This window comes from Mustela erminea, chromosome 19 (assembly GCF_009829155.1).
Source record: "Mustela erminea isolate mMusErm1 chromosome 19, mMusErm1.Pri, whole genome shotgun sequence".
NCBI classification, from domain to species: Eukaryota; Metazoa; Chordata; class Mammalia; order Carnivora; family Mustelidae; genus Mustela; species Mustela erminea.
Genome location: NC_045632.1, coordinates 42,856,862 through 42,877,473, shown reverse-complemented (window position 1 = coordinate 42,877,473; position 20,612 = coordinate 42,856,862). Strand labels below are relative to the sequence as shown.

The following is a 20,612-nucleotide window of genomic DNA, read 5'->3' as shown; positions in this document are numbered from 1 at the left end:
CGAGCCAAAGAGGTGAGCTTTGTGGGGTTTTCTCTTCTTAGAAAAGGGTGAGGTTTCCTGTTGGCTTAGTTCACGGATCATCCCCATCTTCTGCACCCCAGTCCTTCATTATTATGAGTCATCACAGATCTCGTCACATGCAAGGCCTCCACCCAGACTGCTGGGAGTCTGGCTGGGCTCTGTGCGCCCTGGCTGGGCTCTGGAAAGAGAAGAGGTTTGCTGACTCTGGTGATTGCCTTAGGATCTGGAGCATCCCTGTGATGCCCTGGGAAAGGCCCTTGTGATCTGAGTGGCCTTCTGAAGCCCAGACTGCAGCACTCAGGATCCTGTTAGAGACTCTTAACTTTGGATCAGAATCCTTCTGTCCCACCTGGAAGGCCCAGAGAGGGGCTTTGGTCCTAGGCAAAGAGAAAGACAGGAGAATTCTGGTCTCAGCTAGGGAATGGTCTAGTTGTGGAGATGTAACACGAGATAAGCAGACATGAATATAGACAGTTGCCAAGTGCTAGGAAGTGTACGGCTGCTGTAAGGTGGGCTATGTCACCGAGGGTGGTGACGGTCAGGGAAATCTTGCTTGGGGCGGGTAGGCTTTGCCTATGGTATGGAGGTCTTAGGATTCAGAGCTTGTGGCGGGCTGAACCCAGTATGCATAAAGACATAGGCTATTCAGGAATGACACATGGCGTGAGGATGGAAAGTGGAAGAGAGGACTGGGGCCCAGTGACAGTGGGGAGGTGGCCAGCAAGACACTGTTCAGTAGCAGCAGGGAGCCACAGGAAACAGTGAGTGAGGGAGTGATCTGGCAAAAGTTGGCCATGACAGGGGATAGAGGGAAAGCAGGGAGCCCCACCACACATGGAGGGGCATGCCCACACCTCACTAGGCAGAAGATCCTCCTCTTAGTGTGCATTTGACAGGAGGGACAGTGGCCTCTCTTTACCCTTTGCCAGCCTCTGGGGGTCCAAACCACCTACCCACTCTGGCCAAGCTGTCTTCCTCCCCACCTTCCTTTTCTATCACCTCATCCCTTCCTGCCCTGTCATACAGCCTTTTTTTTGGTGGCAAAGGGATCCTTGGTCCAAGATCATTTGGAAAGGAGCCATTGTCCACCCATGTATCAGATCTTCATGGGCATCCCTGTAGGGTTGTGGTGCTTGGTCTACCTCTGTGTGCCCTGCCTGACCCCCAGAGGGGGACCTTGGATTTTTGGGGAGCGCATAGCCTCTGATGCAGGCACTTTGAGCCTGGCTTGCTTTTTTTTTGCTCTCTGTCCTTAAGCTTTGGGGAATGGTGTCTCTGGTAAGGAGGTGGGCAGAATGTGACTCAGCCCTGCCTCCTTCAGCCTTCAGTTTTTTCAAAAGCTGGAGTAGTGGCCTGCAGGAGCCAGCGCCTTCCCTCTCTGCACCAGAGGTAAGGCGAGGCCCTGCTGCCCCACTGCCCTCAGGGCCCAACTGACATTTCATTCTCCTCTTCAGGCCAACCTCTACCCCACCGTAGGCCTGCAGACACCCGGGGAGATTGTGGACGCCAACTTTGGGCAGCAGCCCTTCCTGTTTGACATTGAGGACTACATGCGGGAGTGGCGTGCCAAGGTCCAAGGCACTGTGCACTGCTTCCCCATCAGTGCTCGGCTTGGCGAGTGGCAGGCGGTGCTGCAGAGGTGAGTTCCCCACTCCTGCCCTTTCCAGCCCTGGCCCATCACAGGGGCTTCACTCTCCCATAGGCCCCTGTACTGCTTCAAGCTGCTCTTATGAACTTCAGTGGGTAACCATTCTTTCTGGAAAGCACTCTTGGGGTAACTCTGCCTGCAGTGGTCCTCCTTCCCTCTTACCAGATGAGCAGCTTCTGCTCAGTTCTCCAGATCTGTTCCTAATTAAGCCTTTGCCCCCTCACCTGGGTTGGAAGGCTCTGCATGTAGTTATCACCAGCAGAGCTGCTTTCCTTCTCCAGGTCATTCTGCGGAGGATGTACTAGGATGCCCGGTGGTCTCTTCGTCTGTGGACTTTTTTTGCACCATAGGGAGTATCCATCATGCTGTGACTCTGGCCTGAGGTCATCTCTCAGGGTCATCATCCATCTAAGTCCCAGGCATCCATGGCAGTGATGGCTGGAAGAGAATCCTCCTGAGGCCAGCCTATCTGGCTCTTGGATGATTAGTTTTCAGACCATCCTGAAAGCCAGGCTTGCTGAGAATCTGAAGGGAGGCGAGGTTTGGGTCTCTCTTCTCGCCAGCTGCAGGCCTGAGTGAGACAATAACCAGGACCCACTCTGCCAGAGGTGGGCTAGCTTGTTAGCTTGACTCACGAGTGTGGGCAGAGAAGGGCTGGGCTTCCACTAGCCCTGATTATTGGCCTGCAAAGGCACCCAGGTAGCAGGGTCCCTTGGGTGGGGTTGGGTTGCACACTGGGTTCTTCGTGCAGTCTTCCTTTCTTTAAGGATGGGTATGGAGGCAGCTAGAGGCAAGGGGTGCGGCAGGGATTATGTGGCCAGATCCTTAGAGCCACACTGTTTTTGGTTTTAGCGCTCAGAGCTGTTGAGAAGCTCTTCCTTGGACAGCTGGCCAGTACAATGCCAGTCCCTGAAGCAGGCTTGCTGGGACAGGCAAGGGGAGAGGTGGAGCTTCCCCAGCCGTGTTAGGGAGGGAATGATACTCTCAGCTTGCAGTGTGTTTGGACGTGTGCGCGTGCCGGTGTGTGTTCGTATGTGGTGTTTGCCAACACCTACCCGCCTTGGTGGGGGGTTATTTCCTCCCTTTTGCTTGTGTGGGCAACCCTTTTGTAAGTAAAGTGCTTTTCATATTTAAGATTATTTTCCTGGTGTCCTTTCAAGAAGTGGGATTAATGAGTCAGTGGACCGTATATATTAGTGGTATCTGACCTGCGTGTGGACTCCTCTGAACCATGTTTTGTCCAAAATGTTTGCCCTTGTGTTCATAATAGTTATCTTTATTCATAGTATAATATAAATACGTAATTTCATTATCAGAGGTTTATTTCACTGATGGTGCTAGGCACTTTCTATGTGTCATCTCACTTAACCCTTAAAACACGAGGAGACGCACAGCTGAACTTCTGTGCCTTTCACATTGGTGTTTGGCAGTTACAGTAATGGTGTCGGATACATGTTACGCCAAGGTACTCAGGTCTGTGGACATCTGATGTGAGGGCTCACCCTTCTGCTCTCCGTGTGCGTGCATGCACACAGACACACATGTGCCACCGCTGAGCCAGCTGCTGGTGCAATTAAATGGCGACTCGGCATTGCGCTTCTCCAGGCCTTTCCCCAGAGGCTGTGCTCCTATTGGCCTCTTGGTTGCCTATTTCTTGGCTTCTTGGGCCCCTGGCTGGGTGTATTGTGGAGTGACTTGGGTCATGGGCTAGCTGCCCATCAGCCTCTAGAGCCAGCTCTCCTGAGGGCCAGGTTCGCCTGCTGAACTGGAATGCTTATGCTGGGCATGTGGGGCCGTCTACAGAGGAGCTGCTGTGTGTCTGGAAGGCACACACACGGCACACATCGCCTCGGTCTGGGCAGCTCCTAGACCACTTGGCTCTGAGAGACTGTCAGCCATCTCTGGGCTTGCCACAGTTCACAAGAGGCAGCCGCTGCTGTAAGGAGACGGTACGTGCCTGTGCGTGTATTTTTGTTATCATACTCGCGTGCTTGTGGACGGCATATTCCAAAGAAACTGCAGCCCCTCCTCCAAGCTGTGAGGACAGCTGTGGTGACTAGCTCCTCCCTAGCCTGACTGCGTGAGCGCTGGGGTCGGAGGGTGGGTGTTCCATCTTGTTGCAGCCTCTTTATTCTCATTCTGTGAAGGCTGCACCTTCACATGTGTAAGGAAGCCCAGATAGGGAGATAGTTTGTTCCATCAGGTGATCAATGAGAAATGCAGTTCTAGAGTGTCACCGTGAGCATTTCCTTTCTTCTAGCATGGTCTCATCTTACCTGGTGCATCATGGGTATTGTGCCACAGCCACGGCTTTTGCCCGAATGACTGAAACCCCGATTCAGGAAGAACAAGCATCCATAAAGAACAGACAAAGTAAGGTTGATTTTCCTCTCCCCTCTCCCTCCTTCCCTCACCCGTCCCTAACTCTGCTCTCAGGCTCATGCCAGCCTTGGGTAACCTATCAAGAGTCTATTCAGCTCTGGTCCTTACCACCATGAGACCAGCCCACAGCCCCAGCCCAGCCCCAGGCTCTGCTTCTGTCCCTCCTTCAAGACCACACTGCCCAGATGGACGGCCTGGCAGCATGGGAATGAATGCCTCCGTGCAGCCTCCCTGCTGCACACTCTGGTGGCCCGGCAGAGGCTGGGGCCTGGCATGGCTGGATCCCCCTCCTCCATGCTTGCTTCCTTCCCCTGAATCCTGGATCCTACTCAGCCTCGTGTTCATAGTCTTCTGAAGAGTGTGTTTGCATCTTCTCAGACCAATGTCCTGCCTCTGCCATTTACTCAGCCTTAGTAGTTGTGCTGGCTCCCGGCCAGAGGAAGGACTGAGTAGTTAGACAGGGAGAAGGCTGGTCCTCTGTGGCTGTTGTGGTAGCACCTCTCTCCGCGCCCCGCTCTGGTCCTGCATTTTGCAGACAACCACGGGAAGGAGCCAAAGGAAACTTTGTTAATGTACATACTGGCCTATCTGCTGTGTGTTTGGGGCTCTTTTGTGGAAGGAGGGTGTTGGGAAAGAGGAAACCGAGCCCAGAAAGGAGATAGGAAGAGGAGAGGCGAGTGAAGGAGAATGGGTGTCTGTGGATGTGTGTGTCTGTGTGTGCCTGCTTGCGTCTCTCTGAGCCTGTCGTCTCTGTGTATGTGCATGTGTCTGTGTCTCCCAGAGAAGCTACGCCCAGCCAGACAGACGGAAAGGGATCCCAGACTTGGGATCTACGAATGAGAGCCTCAGACCCAGAAGTCGCTCCCCAGCAAGATGCACCAGGCCCCAGAGCAAGAGCAAGATGCTGATGGCCTGAGAGGTGTCAACGTCAGAGATGCCCTTATGAGGAGGATGGCCTTCTCTCCCAGCAGGGAGCACGCTGCAGCCCCTGAAGACTGCCAAGACTTGGGCCCTGGCCCAGAAACCATTGTGTTCCCATTGCCACCCCACTGTGAGGCCTGAAAAGAGAGAAGTCTGTCTGAAGAGGAGCCCCTAGGGCCACCAAGCTGCCTGGGTGCCCGGCCCCAGATCATGCTCCCACAGCCAAAACCCCTCCCCGTGCCCAGGTCCCTGGCGACTGACTTCCGTAGGAGGAGCCCTCCACATCTGCTCTCCTGCCTCTGCACTGAGTCCTGCCTCTGTTTTCCCCTGTTGTTCTTTGAAGACTCCCTGACACTTGGCAGAAACCAGGGTCTATTCTGGGGCTGGGGGCCAGGTTCTTTCTTTAGCTTCTCTGAGCATCTCAACCAGACATGCCACTCTGAGCCAGCCCGTGACCGTTGGCTAGTCCATGCTTGGGGCTGGTAGTGTGCAGGCGTGTGGCTGTGAAGAAAGTCTGCAGCCCCTCACTCACTGCCATACTCTTGCTCTCTGCAGAGATCCAGAAGCTGGTGCTGGAGGGCCGTGTGGGTGAGGCCATTGAGACCACACAGCGCTTCTATCCAGGACTGCTGGAGCATAACCCTAACCTGCTCTTCATGCTCAAGTAAGTTTTGGGCACCACCATCTCCCCCCTAACCCAGTCCCTCTCAGCTGGTGGTGGGAACATACAGCCCAGACCAAGCCCAGAGCATTGCCGCTCTGCTCCCTCTGCAGGTGCCGACAATTTGTGGAGATGGTGAATGGGACCGACAGTGAGGTCCGCAGCTTGAGCTCCCGAAGCCCCAAGTCCCAGGACAGCTACCCTGGCTCCCCCAGCCTCAGCCCCCGACACGGCCCTAGTAGTTCCCACATGCACAACACAGGTCAGCCACTCTCCAGAGGGCTTGGGGAAGAACTGGTGTGGAGAAGAAAGGCCACCCACATGCCCTTCCCTGGGCTGGGCTCAGGGCTCGCTGCTGGATTTGGGGGAAGGGAAATGGAACCACTGTGGTCATTCCTCGGGCCCCGTTATGGCAAACCGCCCCTCCTCTTGTGACTATTCCCTGGTTTCCAGGAGCAGACAGTCCCAGCTGCAGCAATGGCGTCGCATCCACGAAAAGCAAACAGAACCACAGTAAATACCCTGCACCCAGCTCCTCCTCCTCCTCCTCGTCCTCCTCGTCCTCCTCATCCCCATCCTCCGTCAATTACTCCGAGTCCAACTCAACAGATTCCACCAAGTCCCAGCCCCACAGCAGCACCAGTAACCAGGAGACCAGGTGCCTGTCCTACTCTGCTTCTTCCTCCTCCTTTCTGCTCGGCACCAGCTGGGCTTACCGCAGCCTGTCTGAGTGCCACCCCTGTCCTTAACTGCCCACCTCCATCCCAAGTCTGCCTGGAGTGGTTGCTGCTGACCTGCCAGGCCAGGCATTGGCTCCAGCTTCTGGCCCTGCCTGTGATCCAGCTGTCATTTTGCTCAGCTCTGACTGTCAATAAGCACTGCTCCTGCAGGGCCTGGCAAAACCCTTAGGTTCTCCACCGAAGAAGCTTTGACTGGGTGTGGCCCGCAGTCAGACAGATGGAGCAGCAGAGATTTTAGGCTGTAGACTACCTGTGGCTTTCGGCTGCCTCCAGGCATACCTCAGGGTTGGACCTGAGTCTGGTGCCTAGAGATACTTCTCAGGGGTCTCTGGTCCCTGGGGCTGGGAGAGGAATGGGTGGAAGGGGTGTGTCAACTCACACAAAGGCTAAGGAGGGGAGAGCCACAGAGGCAGCACTGGAACAAGAGTTAGAATCAGGTGACAGGCCTCTGGGGATAGCTGATGTCAGAGTAGGGGCCAGGTGTTAGAGCCTGGTTTACCCACAGCGACCTGTGGCAAGCCTGAATGGAGGCCCAGCCAGGCTGCTCCCAACCATATCTGCCTGGCCAGCTCCTACCTGCACCCTTCTCCACAGTGACAGTGAGATGGAGATGGAAGCAGAGCATTACCCCAATGGTGTGCTGGAGAGTGTAGCCACGCGCATCGTCAACGGTGCCTACAAGCATGAGGACCTACAGACAGATGAGTCCAGCATGGGTGAGAACCATGGCCTGGTATGGTGTTGCAGGGGTGGTAGTGGCTCAGCCTGGATGACTTCTGCCCCCTGGGAGTGGGTTGGCATGGGCAGGCTCTGTCAGCCTGAGAAGCTCTGAGTGGACCTGATCCACTGACACCGTAGTCAGGAACACGTGCTTGGAGTGGGAGGGCCCGTGGCCTGATGCCGAGACCAGGGCTGCTGCATCTGAGGCTGGAGCGACTTGGTGAGAGTGGGAATTCTCTCGAGCACTCTAGCGGGTGGGAAGTGGGAAAGTTGAATCCAGACTCCTACGTCATGTGCTAGGTGGACTAAAAGCCCCTCAGCTACGGATGGTCCACCTAACTTGGCCCCAAGGTCCCTCTTGCCTTCTCCTTTTTGGGGTCCCCGCCCCAGTCCTCCCCTTGTCTCCTTACCCCTCACGATTTGTTCTCTGCTGGGCTCTGGGCGCAGATGATGGGCATCCTCGGCGGCAGCTCTGTGGGGGCAACCAGGCTGCCACAGAAAGGATTATCCTGTTTGGTCGCGAGTTGCAGGCACTGAGTGAGCAGCTGGGCCGGGAGTACGGCAAGAATTTGGCCCACACGGAGATGCTGCAGGTATAGAACAAGCCAGGTGCTCATAGAGTGGCTTCCCACGTAGGGGTGGGGACAGGTCGACTCTGGGAGGGCCTTGGGGGTAGCAGCAAGAGGACAGAGTGGGCTCTCGTCAAGTCCACGATGGGAAACAGGACTTCCAGGATATATGCAGACCTCTCTAGGCTCTGGGGAGGGCACAGTCCTTCCTGACCCTATGCTCAGGGTGTGTGGTGCCCTCACTGGGCACCATGCAGGGCCCTGTATGCCCCCTGGAGCCATGGAGATATGTATGTGTGTGGTATGTGCCACACTGTTCTCAAGAATGCCCTATCCCTTAGGATGCCTTTAGCCTGCTGGCATACTCAGACCCCTGGAGCTGCCCAGTTGGCCAGCAGCTTGACCCCATCCAGAGGGAGCCTGTGTGTGCTGCCCTCAACAGCGCCATTTTAGGTAAGTAGATATTACCAAAACAGAAGCTCATCCATGAGTGCCTGAGCTAGCCTACCTCCCCTCTCTCCCTAGGAGCTGCTGATGTTTGTCCAAATCAGGGTAGTGAGCTCTGCCTGGGCATTCTCTGGTAGCCCATAGCACTTGGGCTTCCATGGCTGAACCTAAATCCTGGCCTCCCTCTGCCCAGCTGAGTTGGCTGGCTAGATCATGACAGACCCTGGCCGATGACTGTGGGCCTGGCCAGCTCATGGCTCTGAAGAGAGCTAAGGTCCTCAGGTTCCTGGCATGGCTGCGGGGTCATAGACTGATGCTTGGGACAGACACAGGGACACATGAACACTGTTCCCAGAGATTCTGTCCACTGCCCCTACTTTCTGCTCTCAAGGGAACTTTGATCTAGGCCAACTCCTGGGCAAAGCAGTGACCAGGCCTTGTCTCTCCTCCACAGAGTCTCAGAACCTGCCAAAGCAGCCCCCTCTGATGCTCGCCCTGGGTCAGGCATCTGAATGTCTACGGCTCATGGCCCGAGCGGGCCTGGGATCTTGCTCCTTTGCCAGAGTCGACGACTACTTGCACTAGCTGACCACGCTGGCTGGCCCCACCTGGCCCCTCTCAGCCCCTCTCTAGCCAGAGCTAGAGCAGCCCTGCCCTCCATAGGCATCTGGTGGAGGGACCTAGAAGCCATGGGCAGAGTCCATTCCTCCTGCCTGGCCTTCCCCATTCCCTTTCCTGTCTTCCTTTTCTTTCTTCCTTTTCCTTCCTTCTCCTTTTCCTTTCCTTCCTTCCCTTCCTTGCCGTCCCTCCCTCTCCGCCTTCCTTCCTTCTTCCTTCCTTCCTTCTTTCCTTTTTCCTTTCCTTCCTCCCCTACTCTTGCCCTCAGTCTCTCTCTCCCTTTCATGTGCAGCGGCCTCTGACACAGTATTGGCTGGTTACTCTCATGTAGCGCCTTCTACTTTGAAAGGGGGGGTTTGTTTTGAGGAGGGTTTGGGTTTTTTAATCTTTTTTTTTTTTCCTCCTGACTGAGCCACCAGTATTTATCTCTGGAGAGCTTGTGCTGAGCTGGTTTCTGCTAATTTAGTGATGAAGCCTATCCGAATTGGTGATAGCTTATTATTTTCATAAGTAAAAAAAAAAAAATGAGATTATATATATAAATATATATATTAAAAAAGACACAGTATTTATCGTAGTGTTAGTGGTCCAGCACCTCTTGGGTGAGGCTGTCCAGACACCATATGTTCTTATTTGAGTCCAACTCATTAAAAAAGAATCATCTCTGTCACCTCAGCCAAGTAATAAGTTTATTTCGGGCTTCCCCTTTGTTGAGCCACAGGCCCAGCTGCAGCCCAAGGAAGCCCAGTAGGCACTGGGGGCCAGTTAGTGGGCAGATCAGGCTAAGTTGGTTAGCAGCTGAGAGGTGTGGGTCCCTAGGCCCCTGAGAGCTGGGCTGAGCGGAGAACTACAGGGCTGAGGCTTCAGAGAAGGCATGAGTTGGCCCAGGGCTATTCAGCAAAGCAAGGGAGTAGGGAGTCCTTGGCCAGCACATTATCTACCATTCTACCCTGCCTCTCACTGCCCGCCTTGCCCCTTCCTTTCTCTCCCTTTCAACATCCTATTTTCCCTTGTCGTTAAGATGGCCAAATAATTCATTTACTCTAAATTGATTGCCTGGAAACTACCTGCCTTTGACCCAAGAGCTGCTGTGTGTCAGGCTGCGGGGAGGATGTGTGTCCATTCCAGGACAGAAGTCCTTGAGTACAGGGGCTGCCTTCTTTCTGCCTGGATCTTCACCATCTCTGCACAGCTCTCATGGAATCAGTGCTTTCTCTTGAGAAGCTAGGACTTTGTGGAGGCAGATTCTTGGGCTGCCGGTTGCTGGAGGGGATGGAACTCTTGACCTACTAGGTCAGGCTTCACTGCAGCTGTGCCACGCAGCTCCCTGCAGCTTGGCCCCGGCCACTCTTAGAAAAGACTATTATGAGTATTTGCTGGCCAGAGGAAGGGACCTCATGGGCTCTGCAGGTGTCCCACCAACTGTTTCAGATGGATCCTCCCAGCTGGTGGGGCAAAAACAGTCCTGGTACTGCCATCAGGGAATCAGGAGAGGAAGGGCTGAGTTGACTGCTAGGACTTGGACAGGCCATCCGTGGAGAGGACTGACTGCCCAGGAGGAAGAAGGGAGGAGGCCTACCCAGAGGAGCACCAGGAGGGGTCGCGATTTCCCTACCTGCTTCAGTGAGAGGGAGCACACAGGCAGTCCTTGCAAAGGGGCAAGGCCAGAAATTGAACTTCTAGTCCATGCCTGGGCAGGGGCTGGGTAAGCTCCTGCTCTTTGGCAGTGGACACAGGGATGGTGGTACAGCCTGAGATACTCATTGCCTGACGGGCTCACAGCTGGACAGGAAAAGTGATTGAGTTGGACCAACTGCTGGTGATGGGGTTGGAGCCCTCACCCTGTGCTCTCCCAGAGTTCTGCCTTGGGACATGATCCTACGAGCTGCTGCTTTTTCTTGGTCCCTACCAGGGCTCCAGCTGGCACCCCAGACCGTGGCCTGTTGGGGAGGTGTTGTCATGTCTGTAAAGGAAACTCATCCTGTGCAAGGCTGAGGATGTCTAGCTCCCAAACCCAGAGGTTGGAAACATCAAGCTCCTAAAATGGCCAGAGCGGAGCAGGATTGGGAATTTAAACCAGAGGCTTTTGCAGCTGGAGTGGGGTTCAGAGAACATCTACTCCACCAGTCCTCTCCTTTACAGATATGGAAACAGGCCCAGAAGATTAAATGACTTAGCCAAAGTCACACAGCAAATTAGTGGCAGAGCTTGGACTAACTCATCCCTGGGGGTTGTGCAACACTGTTTAGTCCTGAAGCTAAATGGCAGGTGAGGGCTTAGGCTGGTGAGGCCCCCAGCAGTGTCTGAGCAGCTGGTACTTTCAGGGGTGTGTCAGGGATGGGGACGGGTGCATGGGCTTGAGTTGTGGAGCGTCTGAGAGAGGGCCCAAGAGGGTCTGGGACAGCTGTGTGCTGCTTGGGGTTGGGTGTCCTCCTGGCTCACTCTCAGTACCCATGGCCACCTCCCCATTTTCTGTGCCTTATCTCACTGTTTCAGCTGAGTCCAAGTTGTTTACTCTGTTCCTCTCCAGAGGGGCTCTCTGTCCCAGTTGGACAGCTTGCCTTTGGGACATAAGCCTTTGCCCCACAAGCCGTGGAGAGGACCAAAACCAAGCTGCTTGAGTCCACTATCTTGCTGATAGTTCAGGGCTGCCTGCCAGCCAGAGGAGCCCCTTATGCACACCCAGTCCTACCAGCCTGCTTTCGGGAGCCAACAGTGGGGAAGGCACCTGGGAAGAGCCCCAGTGAAGGGCTGGACCTGACCTAAGGGGACAGGAAGAAGACCTGGCTCTGTTGGGTTGTCCAGCCCTGGGGGACCAGCCTTCCCTATTTACCTTTCCCCCTTGTGCCACCAAATGGTCACTCCTTCCAGAGTGGACCCTGGCAGACCCTGCAAAGAAAGCCAGAACCTCTGATCCTTACCCACATGAATCTGTGGCTGGGGGTAGGCCGCCAGAACAGGGACACCAAGAGATGGTGAAGGGGGGACTGCCCAGCCCACCCAGCGCCTTCCTACCCCTTAAGCAAGCACAAAGAAGATGAGGCAGAGAACTGTCAGAGCTGAAAGTTCCTTTGGTTGCACACAACTCAGGTATGCATGCCATGTGGCAGCCAGGCAGCAGAGCCCTACTTGACCACCGGTCCTGTGCACCAGACCTGTGGCCAGTTCATGGACTCTGGATGCCTCAGGTGCCGCCTCTTTGCATAGGGGTTTCCTCCATTAGTAACTACAGCTGAAACAGATGTCCTCCACATTGTGCACACTGGTTCTGCCTTTGTCCTTGCAAGTTACTTGGCATTAGCATGAAACTTGTGGGTGTGGGAGGGTTTAGAGAGAAATCTAACACAAAACATCCTATTAAATTGTACTTGAGAGATGAAAAAACTCCTGTTGTATTTTGACAGAATTATTTTTATTAAAATACACATCCATGAGTAGTCATGAGTGTCTGGTCTCTGCTTTGAGTCTTACTGGGGTTGGCACCCCTTGTGTGGCTCGCTCTGTCCTGGGGGTCTGGCCCTTACTCAGCCCACCTCTCAAGTTCCCAGGCCCCTGGTACCCCTCAGGGACCCTCAAGACTTCAGGTGTTTGTGAGACCCGAAAGAGGATAGGCGCTTGGGCTTCAGCTCTCTCCCCGCAAACAGCTTCCTTCTGAGACAAAGAAAAAGAAAATTCACTTCCAAAAAGGTGGTCACAAGTCCTTCTGTCCTCCAAATGAGATTTTTTTTTTTTTTTTTAAGATTTTATTTGACAGCGAAAGAGGGAACACAAGCAGGGGAAATGAGAGAGGAAGAAGAGAGTCCGATGTGGGGCTCGATCCCAGGACCCTGGGATCGCTCACCTGAGCCGAAAGCAGATGCTTAACAACTGAGCCACCCAGGCGCCCCTCAGAATAAGATTTTAATGTAGTCCAAACACACACGTCCCAAACACTGGACAGTGAGGGCTTCTGAGGCTTAATTGAAGTTAGCTTCTTGTCAGTCTGAAGAGAAAGTACTCGTGCTCAAAATCCTGGTTCTGCTGTTTACTAACTGGGTAACTGGAAAATTAACCTTTCTCAGCTCCAGTTTCCCCACCCTTAAAATGTGATTTGGGTAGGAAAAGAATAAATGAAACAAGATGGGATCAGGAGGGAGAGAAACCATAAGAGACTCTTAATCTCTTAATCTCACAAAACAAACAGGGTTGGGGGGGGGGTGGAGGGAGAAGGTGGTGGGGTTATAGACATTGGGGAAGGTATGTGCTATGAAGTGTGTAAACCTGGCGATTCATAGACCTGTACCCCTGGGGCTAATAATACACATGTTAATAAAAAAATAAAAAAAAAATCTTTTAAGTGACTAATTCTACCCCGTGGAGACAGAGAATTATAGCACATGTAGGGGAGGCTTGACATAGAGGGATATATAGTACATGTGTGCTTCACTTGGTTATTTTATAGGACTATTACTCGGCAGGACTCTCTTAGGGAACACTGAAGAGGGAGGAATGGAATGTTAAGCAAAAAGTCCTGGTTCCATAAAGCCAGAGTACCTTTAATTTCTCTCTAGACTAGTGGTTTCTACAGGGAGTGATTTTGCCCCCCCCCGCCCCCGGGAACATTTGGCAATGACTCAAGATATTTTTGGTAGGCCAGGGATGCTATAAACATCCTACAATGCATAGACAGCACCCCTACAACAAAGACCTATCAGGCTCAGAATGTCAACAGTGCCCCTGTTGAAAAACCCTGTTCCGGAATGAATCTTGAGATGGTAAGAAACATCAAACACAAGAGCATTTTGAGTCTGCATGGCTGTTCAGAATCTGGGGGAAAAGATTAAGGGGATTAAAACCTCATAAGAGGGAGATTAGAGGTTACCCATCACTCTTGGAGACTTCCATGCTCCGAAGGTGGCAGCAGTGGCAGGAAGTCCTGTCTCCCTCCAAACCAGAGATAGCATTGCTGGCCACCAGTTCTCAGCAAGAACAATTGCTTCAGCTCAACTGACATATTCTGTCATCACAAGCTGCTCTGGAAGGACGGCTGGCACACCGTTCTAATCCTAGCTGAGTGGGGGGGTCCAGACTCTCACCAGGAGTCAATAGCAGAGGAGAGGCTCCCCCTGCCGAAATAACCCCTAATCCTGGGGCGCCTGGGTGGCTCAGTGGATTAAGCCACTGCCTTCGGCTCAGGTCATGATCTCAGGGTCCTCGGATCGAGTCCCGCATCGGGCTCTCTGCTCTGCAGGGAGCCTGCTTCCTCCTCTCCCTCTCTCTGCCTGCCTGTCTGCCTGCTTGTGATCTCTGTCTGTCAAATAAATAAATAAAATCTTTAAAAAAAAAAAAAAAAAAACCCTAATCCTACCTCTGCAACATAGCCTACTTAACATAGCTAAGGATTATAGGTGACACGTTTCATTACTCTGGCAGACAGAGTAATGGTGAAGTAAAGAGCAGTCTTGTTACAAAATGGTATTTACTTGGGGAGACAGATGCCAGTAAAGAGAGCTGAGAGACTGAGGTCACAGAAGGTGCACTAAATTTAAGGAACAACCAAAGAACATGCAGAGAAGAAAAGCCCAGACAGGCACCAGAAAACAGTACAGAGTCATTATCGTAGGATTCAGGAGGCCAAGAAGTCCGGCGAGTTCAAGAGAACTACCGTTCTACAACAACAGTTGGGTCCAACACCAGTCCCTCCTTAGCTCCAGACCAAGGCCCACTACAGTTCCCAGAACCTCCTTATTACTGATGCGGGATGGAAGGGCCCTAAAGAAGTAGAGGCTATGGGCGCCTGGGTGGCTCAGTGGGTTAGGCCGCTGCCTTCGGCTCAGGTCATGATCTCAGGGTCCTGGGATCGAGTCCCGCATTGGGCTCTCTGCTCAGCAGGGAGCCTGCTTCCCTCTCTCTCTCTCTCTGCCTGCCTCTCCGTCTACTTGTGATCTCTCTATCAAATAAATAAATAAAATCTTAAAAAAAAAAAAAAAGAAGTAGAGGCTATTATACATTGGCCGGCCGCCTCCACCGCCGGAAATAAAGGACCAACCCCTCGGCTAACCCACTTAATGTCCGCCCCCAATGTGCGAGCATGCGCAATCTCCGATCACGGCCCCTCCCAGCGCAGGTCCACCCCCTACAGGGAGCATGCGCAGACCTCCAGCCGTCCCGCCCCTCCCTTTCCAGAGCTCCCGGTTCCTTAGAAACCAGGCGGCGCGTACCCGGTGCCTGTGCGTTGGACTACGGGGCCCGCGCGTCCCCGCCAGCCTCCCTCTTGGCGGGCGGGTGGTGGCCGAGACCGGTCTAGACCGATGGTCTCCAGTGCAGCGCGGGACGGGCGATGCCAGCATGCCAGGTGAGAGGCGGGCCCGCGGCGGCGGGTGAGGATGAAGGAGGGCATGGCGCGGCAGCCAGCGGGCGTTGACCGGGCCTCCTCCGCGGCCCGGCGCCCGAGGTCGGAGGCGGGGCTGCTTAGAGCTGGGGCTGGAGGGGGCCGTCCTAACTGCCAGCGCGGTCGCCGAGTTGGGGGGTCGCCCCGGAGTTGGTCCTCCCAGCCTCAGAAATAGGACCTATAGATTTGTCGTGTAATTGTAGGATTTTAGCTCCTGGAAGGACCTCGGCCATAACTCATCCCTTTACGGGACGCGGAAACCTAGGCTCCCCTGTCCTGCCCCGAGCAGACCCTACCTGTGTGGACTGACGCTTTGTGGACAAGGATGGGAGGTGTGGAAGCTTCAGACAAAGGGCGCTGGTCCATCGTCTTTCAGAGGGAGATGGGACTTTTAGAGGGTAAATCTTTATTTAAGGAAAGAGGGTTCGGGTGGTAGATAGGAGAAGGGACACTCCAGAGAGTGCGAGTGGCTCTGCCAGTCACCGAATGCCCACAGGCCACGTCTTTAGTGGCCCTGGCCTAGCTTCGAAGCTCAGGAAGGAAGCAGAAGGACTAGCGGAGACAAAAGGTGAGGTAAGGTGTTCCCATCAAGACGTTATCACATGAATGGGGAGGAAGGAAATGGGGGCGGGGAGATCAGGACTTGTGAATGGTTGTGTGAGGAGTTTACCTCCCAAACTGCAGCAGAATCTGAAGAATGGGAGACGAATGGAAAAGTTTAAAGCTGCGTTGGCTAGACAGCAAGAAAGGAGATAGATAGATAGATAGATAGATAGATATATCATCTTATAGAAGAAAGTGGGTGTCCTTTTGAGTATCCAGAACCGAGTTGGGGCACGGCCCAGTCTTCTTTGTAAACTCTGGGGCACAGTCTCAGAAGGTGTATGACCCTTCACTTGAAGGGAAGAGCTGTTTAAATTATAAAGAACACTTAAGACATGTTACTGCGATATGGAGAAGATGGTTGTGTTGGGGAAGCTAGATTGATTCTTCATAAGGAAACTCCTCTTCTTCTGAAAAGCTATGTACACCCAGGGAACAAAAGAGTTTCAGTTAAGGCCATCCATTTTACAGAACAATGTGGAGAAGTACTGGTTTGGGACTGGGAATTTTAAAGACTGGACTATAGAGGTGAAAGTTTCCAGCAGACAGTTCTGTTGGTGGGCTCCCCATCTTACGGATAAAAATTCTGTTGTCAGGTTTTCTCTTACCACCTGGTTGCTCTACTTTTCCTGTGGAATGATCGATCTGGGTCTGATAAGTTATTTTTATTTGCTGGGAAAATTGCTGTAGTCTTACTAGGATCCGCTAGTAGCAGGATTAGGAATGACAGCCCCCCCACCCCCGCGCCAAAAAAAAGACAAAGATTTGTAGTATGGTAAAAAGAAGTGTATAATTTTTAAAAAGATGGTCCCTGATTCTAATCAATAAAATCAACTTCTTACTAGTTTGATAAAACTAATTTCCTTCCTTCCTTCCTCTGTCTTTCCTTCTTCCTCCCTCCCTCCCTCTTTCTTTCTGATAAAACTAATCTTCAAGGACGCCTGGGTGGCTCAGTAGGTTAAGCAGCTGCCTTTTGCTCAGGTCGTGATCCCAGGGCCCAAGGATTGAGTCCTATTTCCGGCCCCTTCAGCAGGGAGCCTGCTTCTCCCTCTGCCTCTGCCTGCTTGTGCTCTCTTTCTCTCTCTCTCTGACAAATAAATTAAACAACAACAACAACTAATTTTCAATGTATATTTGATTTTGCAGCAGGTTTTCTTTCCCCCTCAGAGTGATAAGATACCTTTAAAGAATGGTGATGTTAGGGGCACATGGGTGGCCCAGTTGGTTAGGCATCTGCTGTCAGCTCAGGTCATGATTCAGAGTCCCTGCTCCCTTTGACCCTCATCCTGCTCCAGCTCTCTCTCTCAAGTAAATAAATAAGAAATCTTTATTATTATTTTTTTAAAGAGATGTTCTTCACTTTCTTTTCTTTTGTTTTTTTTTTTAAGATTTTATTTATTTATTTGACAGAGCGAGAGATCACAAGTAGGCAGAGAAGCAGGTAGGGAGGTGGGTAGCAGGCTCCCTGCTGACCAGAGAGCCTGATGCGGGCCTCAATCCAAGGACCCTGAGACCATGACCTGAGCCATCCAGGCGCCCAAATAAAAAAATCTTTTAGGGACGCCTGGGTGGCTCAGTTGGTTAAACGGCTGCCTTCGGCTCAGGTCATGATCCCAGCGTCCTGGGATCGAGTCCCACATCGGGCTCCTTGCTTGGCGGGGAGCCTGCTTCTCCCTCTGCCTCTGCCTGCCACTCTGTCTGCCTGTGCTCACTCTCTCTCCCTCTCTCTCTGACAAATAAATAAATAAAATCTTTAAAAAAAAAATCTTTAAAAAAAAATGAAAAAGTATGGTGATAATAATAGGTCAGATTAATTTAAGTAACAGAATTTTGTCTGAGGTTCATAAATCAATGCCATACCATATCTATAATGTGGCTATACATTTATTGGCTTTTCTTTAATCTGTGGAAATATTTTGTACAAATACCTTAAGAGATATAATGGAGTATTATCAGAAGTGTTTGAAATCTATGGGGGAAATTGGCACTGTTAATCAAATCCTGTCAGAAAGCTTTATGAAGATCACTGAATTCTTTTTTTTTTTAAAGATTTTATTTATTTATTTGACAGAGAGAGATTACAAGTAGGCAGAGAGGCAGAGAGAGAGAGGAGGAAGCAGGCTCCCCGCTGAGCAGAGAGCCTGATGCGGGACTCGATCCCAGGACCCTGAGATCATGACCCGAGCCGAAGGCAGCGGCTCAACCCACTGAGCCACCCAGGCGCCCAAAGATCACTGAATTCTTTATAGAAACCCTCGTTACCTTAGTGCTGGCCCAGATAGAAGACAGACTAGTAGGCCAAAATCAAGGTAAGATGGAAGGGAACAATTACTGTCTTTGGACCTGGGAGGCTGCTTTGAATGTAAGTGAAAATACTTTCTTGGATGAGCAGTTGAAGGAGATACTGTATGAAGGTGAAGAGTGTGCTCCATTGATGGGTGTGCAATTTTTGAGCTCCTATAATCAGAAAGTCACTTGCTTTCAAAAGAGAAAGAGGGACTCACCGACTCTAGAAGTGTTTCTTTGTCGCTATAGCAATGAAACTTTTCACCAATAATTACTTAATATCCACTCCGTTTTCTAGGGCAGCTGAAGGCAGTTATCAAATCTGACCTGTAATAAAGTAATCAACAGTATTTAACAGGCCAACATACCAGATAAACCAGTAATGCTAACAGGATCTACTTTCACTGAACTGATTTTCTAGTTACATGGTAAGAGGAGAATGAGCTGGAGATGCAGTGCCAGCTGACATATGTTGAAACACAAATGTTGGTGTTCAGAAAAGTTAAGAATCAATCAGAGCCCACTAACTAAGAAGTAGGAGAGGAGCCTTTCTTATATCTGACAAGTCACTCACACATATTTATTTTAGGAGGTCCAATTTCAGGATAAATTCATTGTTGGAACTGGACAGCATCTAGGAAAAAAATTCAGATTTTGTTAGTTTTAGTTTTGAGAATTCATACACAGTATTGTAAGGGGACATTATTTTTCTTAAAAGGTAGCAGCTTTATATTCCAAGAGAGTCCAAATATCCAAATTACTTGAAAAATTTAAATGCCAGGTGTTTTAAAAAGTGGGGATTGAAAGATACTTGAAATAGACTTGGGCTCCTGAAAGTCAGAATGGGAAGAGATACTAAGAAAAAAATGAAAGCAGTAAGACTTCCTCCACTAACACTTACTGTGAATTAGCCATTAGGTCAGGAATGAGCTCACTGAAGTATTATCTCTTTAAACTAAGAGAAAAGAAATGAGCAATGAAATAAATATTTCTGTCTCACAGTGATGGGAATAAACACCCAGACAATAGAGATTAACCGTTAAGAAGGAAAAGGTGAATATTCCTGCATTACTTGAATACACGCAAACTCTGTTCTTTAGGTCCTTCTCTTAGAAGGAAAGAGTTACAAGTAGGAGAGTTACCTTTGTCCTAGATACTGGCAGTTCTCAGAGTAGCCAGTGACACAAGGCCACACTTTTTGGTACCCAGCATAGACAGAAATTGCTCTCCTCCTCCCCACCCCCCCTCCACCTTCCCACTCCTGCCACTCACAGTTATTTGATAAGGGTTCCTATCCTATCCACTGTGTACCCGGAAGTATCAGGAATGAAACCTGCCACGAATGGAACTGAGTATCCAAAATGCCGTCCTCCTTTCTGGCAGAGGGTAACAGTGCTGCTCTCAAACTGTCAACTCTTAGTTTCTCATGAGAGCAGATAACCCCAAAATAGAACCGGAAACACTTCTACTTGGCTTTGAGATTTACCATATCACTTGACAACCTCAAAATCTTTTATTATTTACTTTCACAATTATATTTTGCTTAGAATGCTGGTGAGCCTGGCTGGCTCATTTGGTAGAGCGTGTGACTCTAGATCTCAGGGTTGTGAGTTTGACCCCCACATTGGGTATAGAGATTACTTAAAAATAAATATCTTAAAAAAGGAAACTGAATGGTACTATTAAGCAAATCATATAACTTTGGGACTATAATATCTAAATGTGTAATTTATAACAAAATAAATTGAATATAATATAGTTGTCTAACACTAGAGAAGGGAAAAGCTGGTTCATGTAGTCCATGAAATACATAACCCTTGAAAACTGTGGTTAACATGAAAAATGCTTATGTCAAAATACGTACGTGAAAAAAATCAGGATACAAAGTTTTGAATACGGTTTGATCACAAGTATACTAAATATAAAAACTTTTAAAAAGAACATGAGAGGGCGCCTGGGTGGCTCAGTCGTTGGGCATCTGCCTTTGGCTCGGGTCGTGGTCCCGGGGTCCTGGGATTGAGCCCTGCATTGGGCTCCCCGCTCAGCGGGAGACCTGCTTCTCCCTCTTCCACTCCCCCGTTTGTGTTCCCTCTCTCACAGTCTCCGTCAAATAAATAAATAAATAAATAAATCTTTTGAAAAATGAGAAAAACAGTAATTTTCTGTAATGAATGTGTGTGTGTGTTTATGATTTATTTGAGATGGGGAGAGAGGGACCAGGGGAAGAGGGGGCAGAGGGAGAAAGAGAAGAGAATCTCAAGCAGACTCCCCATTGAGCGTGGAGCCCTACGCAGGGCTCGATCTCAGGACCCTGAGATCATGACCTGAGCCAAAAAGAAGAGTAGGACACTAAACTGAGCCACCCAGGGTCCCTATAATGAGTGTATATATATACACACTCATTATATATATATATACATACATATATATGTAATTTTTTAAAAGATTTTATGTATTTATTTGACAGAGACACAGCAAGAGAGGGAACACAAGCAGGGGGAGAGGGAGAGGGAGAAGCAGGCTTCCCACTGAGCAGGGAGCCCAAGGCAGGGCTCGATCCCAGGATCCCGGAATCCTGACCTGAGCCAAAGGCAGCCGCTTAACAACTGAGCCACCCAGGCGCCCC

General features: G+C 51.0%; 2 protein-coding genes across 7 annotated transcripts in view; both read left to right on the top strand.

The window, feature by feature from the left end:
• Positions 1–12,164, top strand: part of RANBP10 (RAN binding protein 10) — a 69,560-nt gene extending 57,396 nt beyond the window's left edge. For all 3 annotated transcript variants that reach the window (XM_032323574.1, XM_032323575.1, XM_032323576.1), the window contains 9 exons: positions 1,476–1,660; positions 3,930–4,042; positions 5,528–5,636; positions 5,747–5,895; positions 6,087–6,291; positions 6,968–7,089; positions 7,541–7,686; positions 8,004–8,115; positions 8,564–12,164. In XM_032323574.1, coding sequence (XP_032179465.1) covers positions 1,476–1,660; positions 3,930–4,042; positions 5,528–5,636; positions 5,747–5,895; positions 6,087–6,291; positions 6,968–7,089; positions 7,541–7,686; positions 8,004–8,115; positions 8,564–8,694 — 1,272 coding nt within the window. In that variant the 3' untranslated portion in view covers positions 8,695–12,164. The remainder of the gene's footprint in view (positions 1–1,475; positions 1,661–3,929; positions 4,043–5,527; positions 5,637–5,746; positions 5,896–6,086; positions 6,292–6,967; positions 7,090–7,540; positions 7,687–8,003; positions 8,116–8,563) is intronic.
• Positions 12,165–14,838: 2,674 nt separating this feature from the next.
• GFOD2 (glucose-fructose oxidoreductase domain containing 2) overlaps positions 14,839–20,612 on the top strand; it is a 33,757-nt gene continuing 27,983 nt past the window's right edge. For 2 of the 4 annotated variants that reach the window (XM_032325055.1, XM_032325054.1), the window contains exon 1: positions 14,839–15,061. In XM_032325055.1, the coding sequence (XP_032180946.1) occupies positions 14,854–15,061 (208 nt within the window). In that variant the 5' untranslated portion in view covers positions 14,839–14,853. The remainder of the gene's footprint in view (positions 15,062–20,612) is intronic. The other 2 variants (XM_032325056.1, XM_032325057.1) reach the window with 2 other exon arrangements.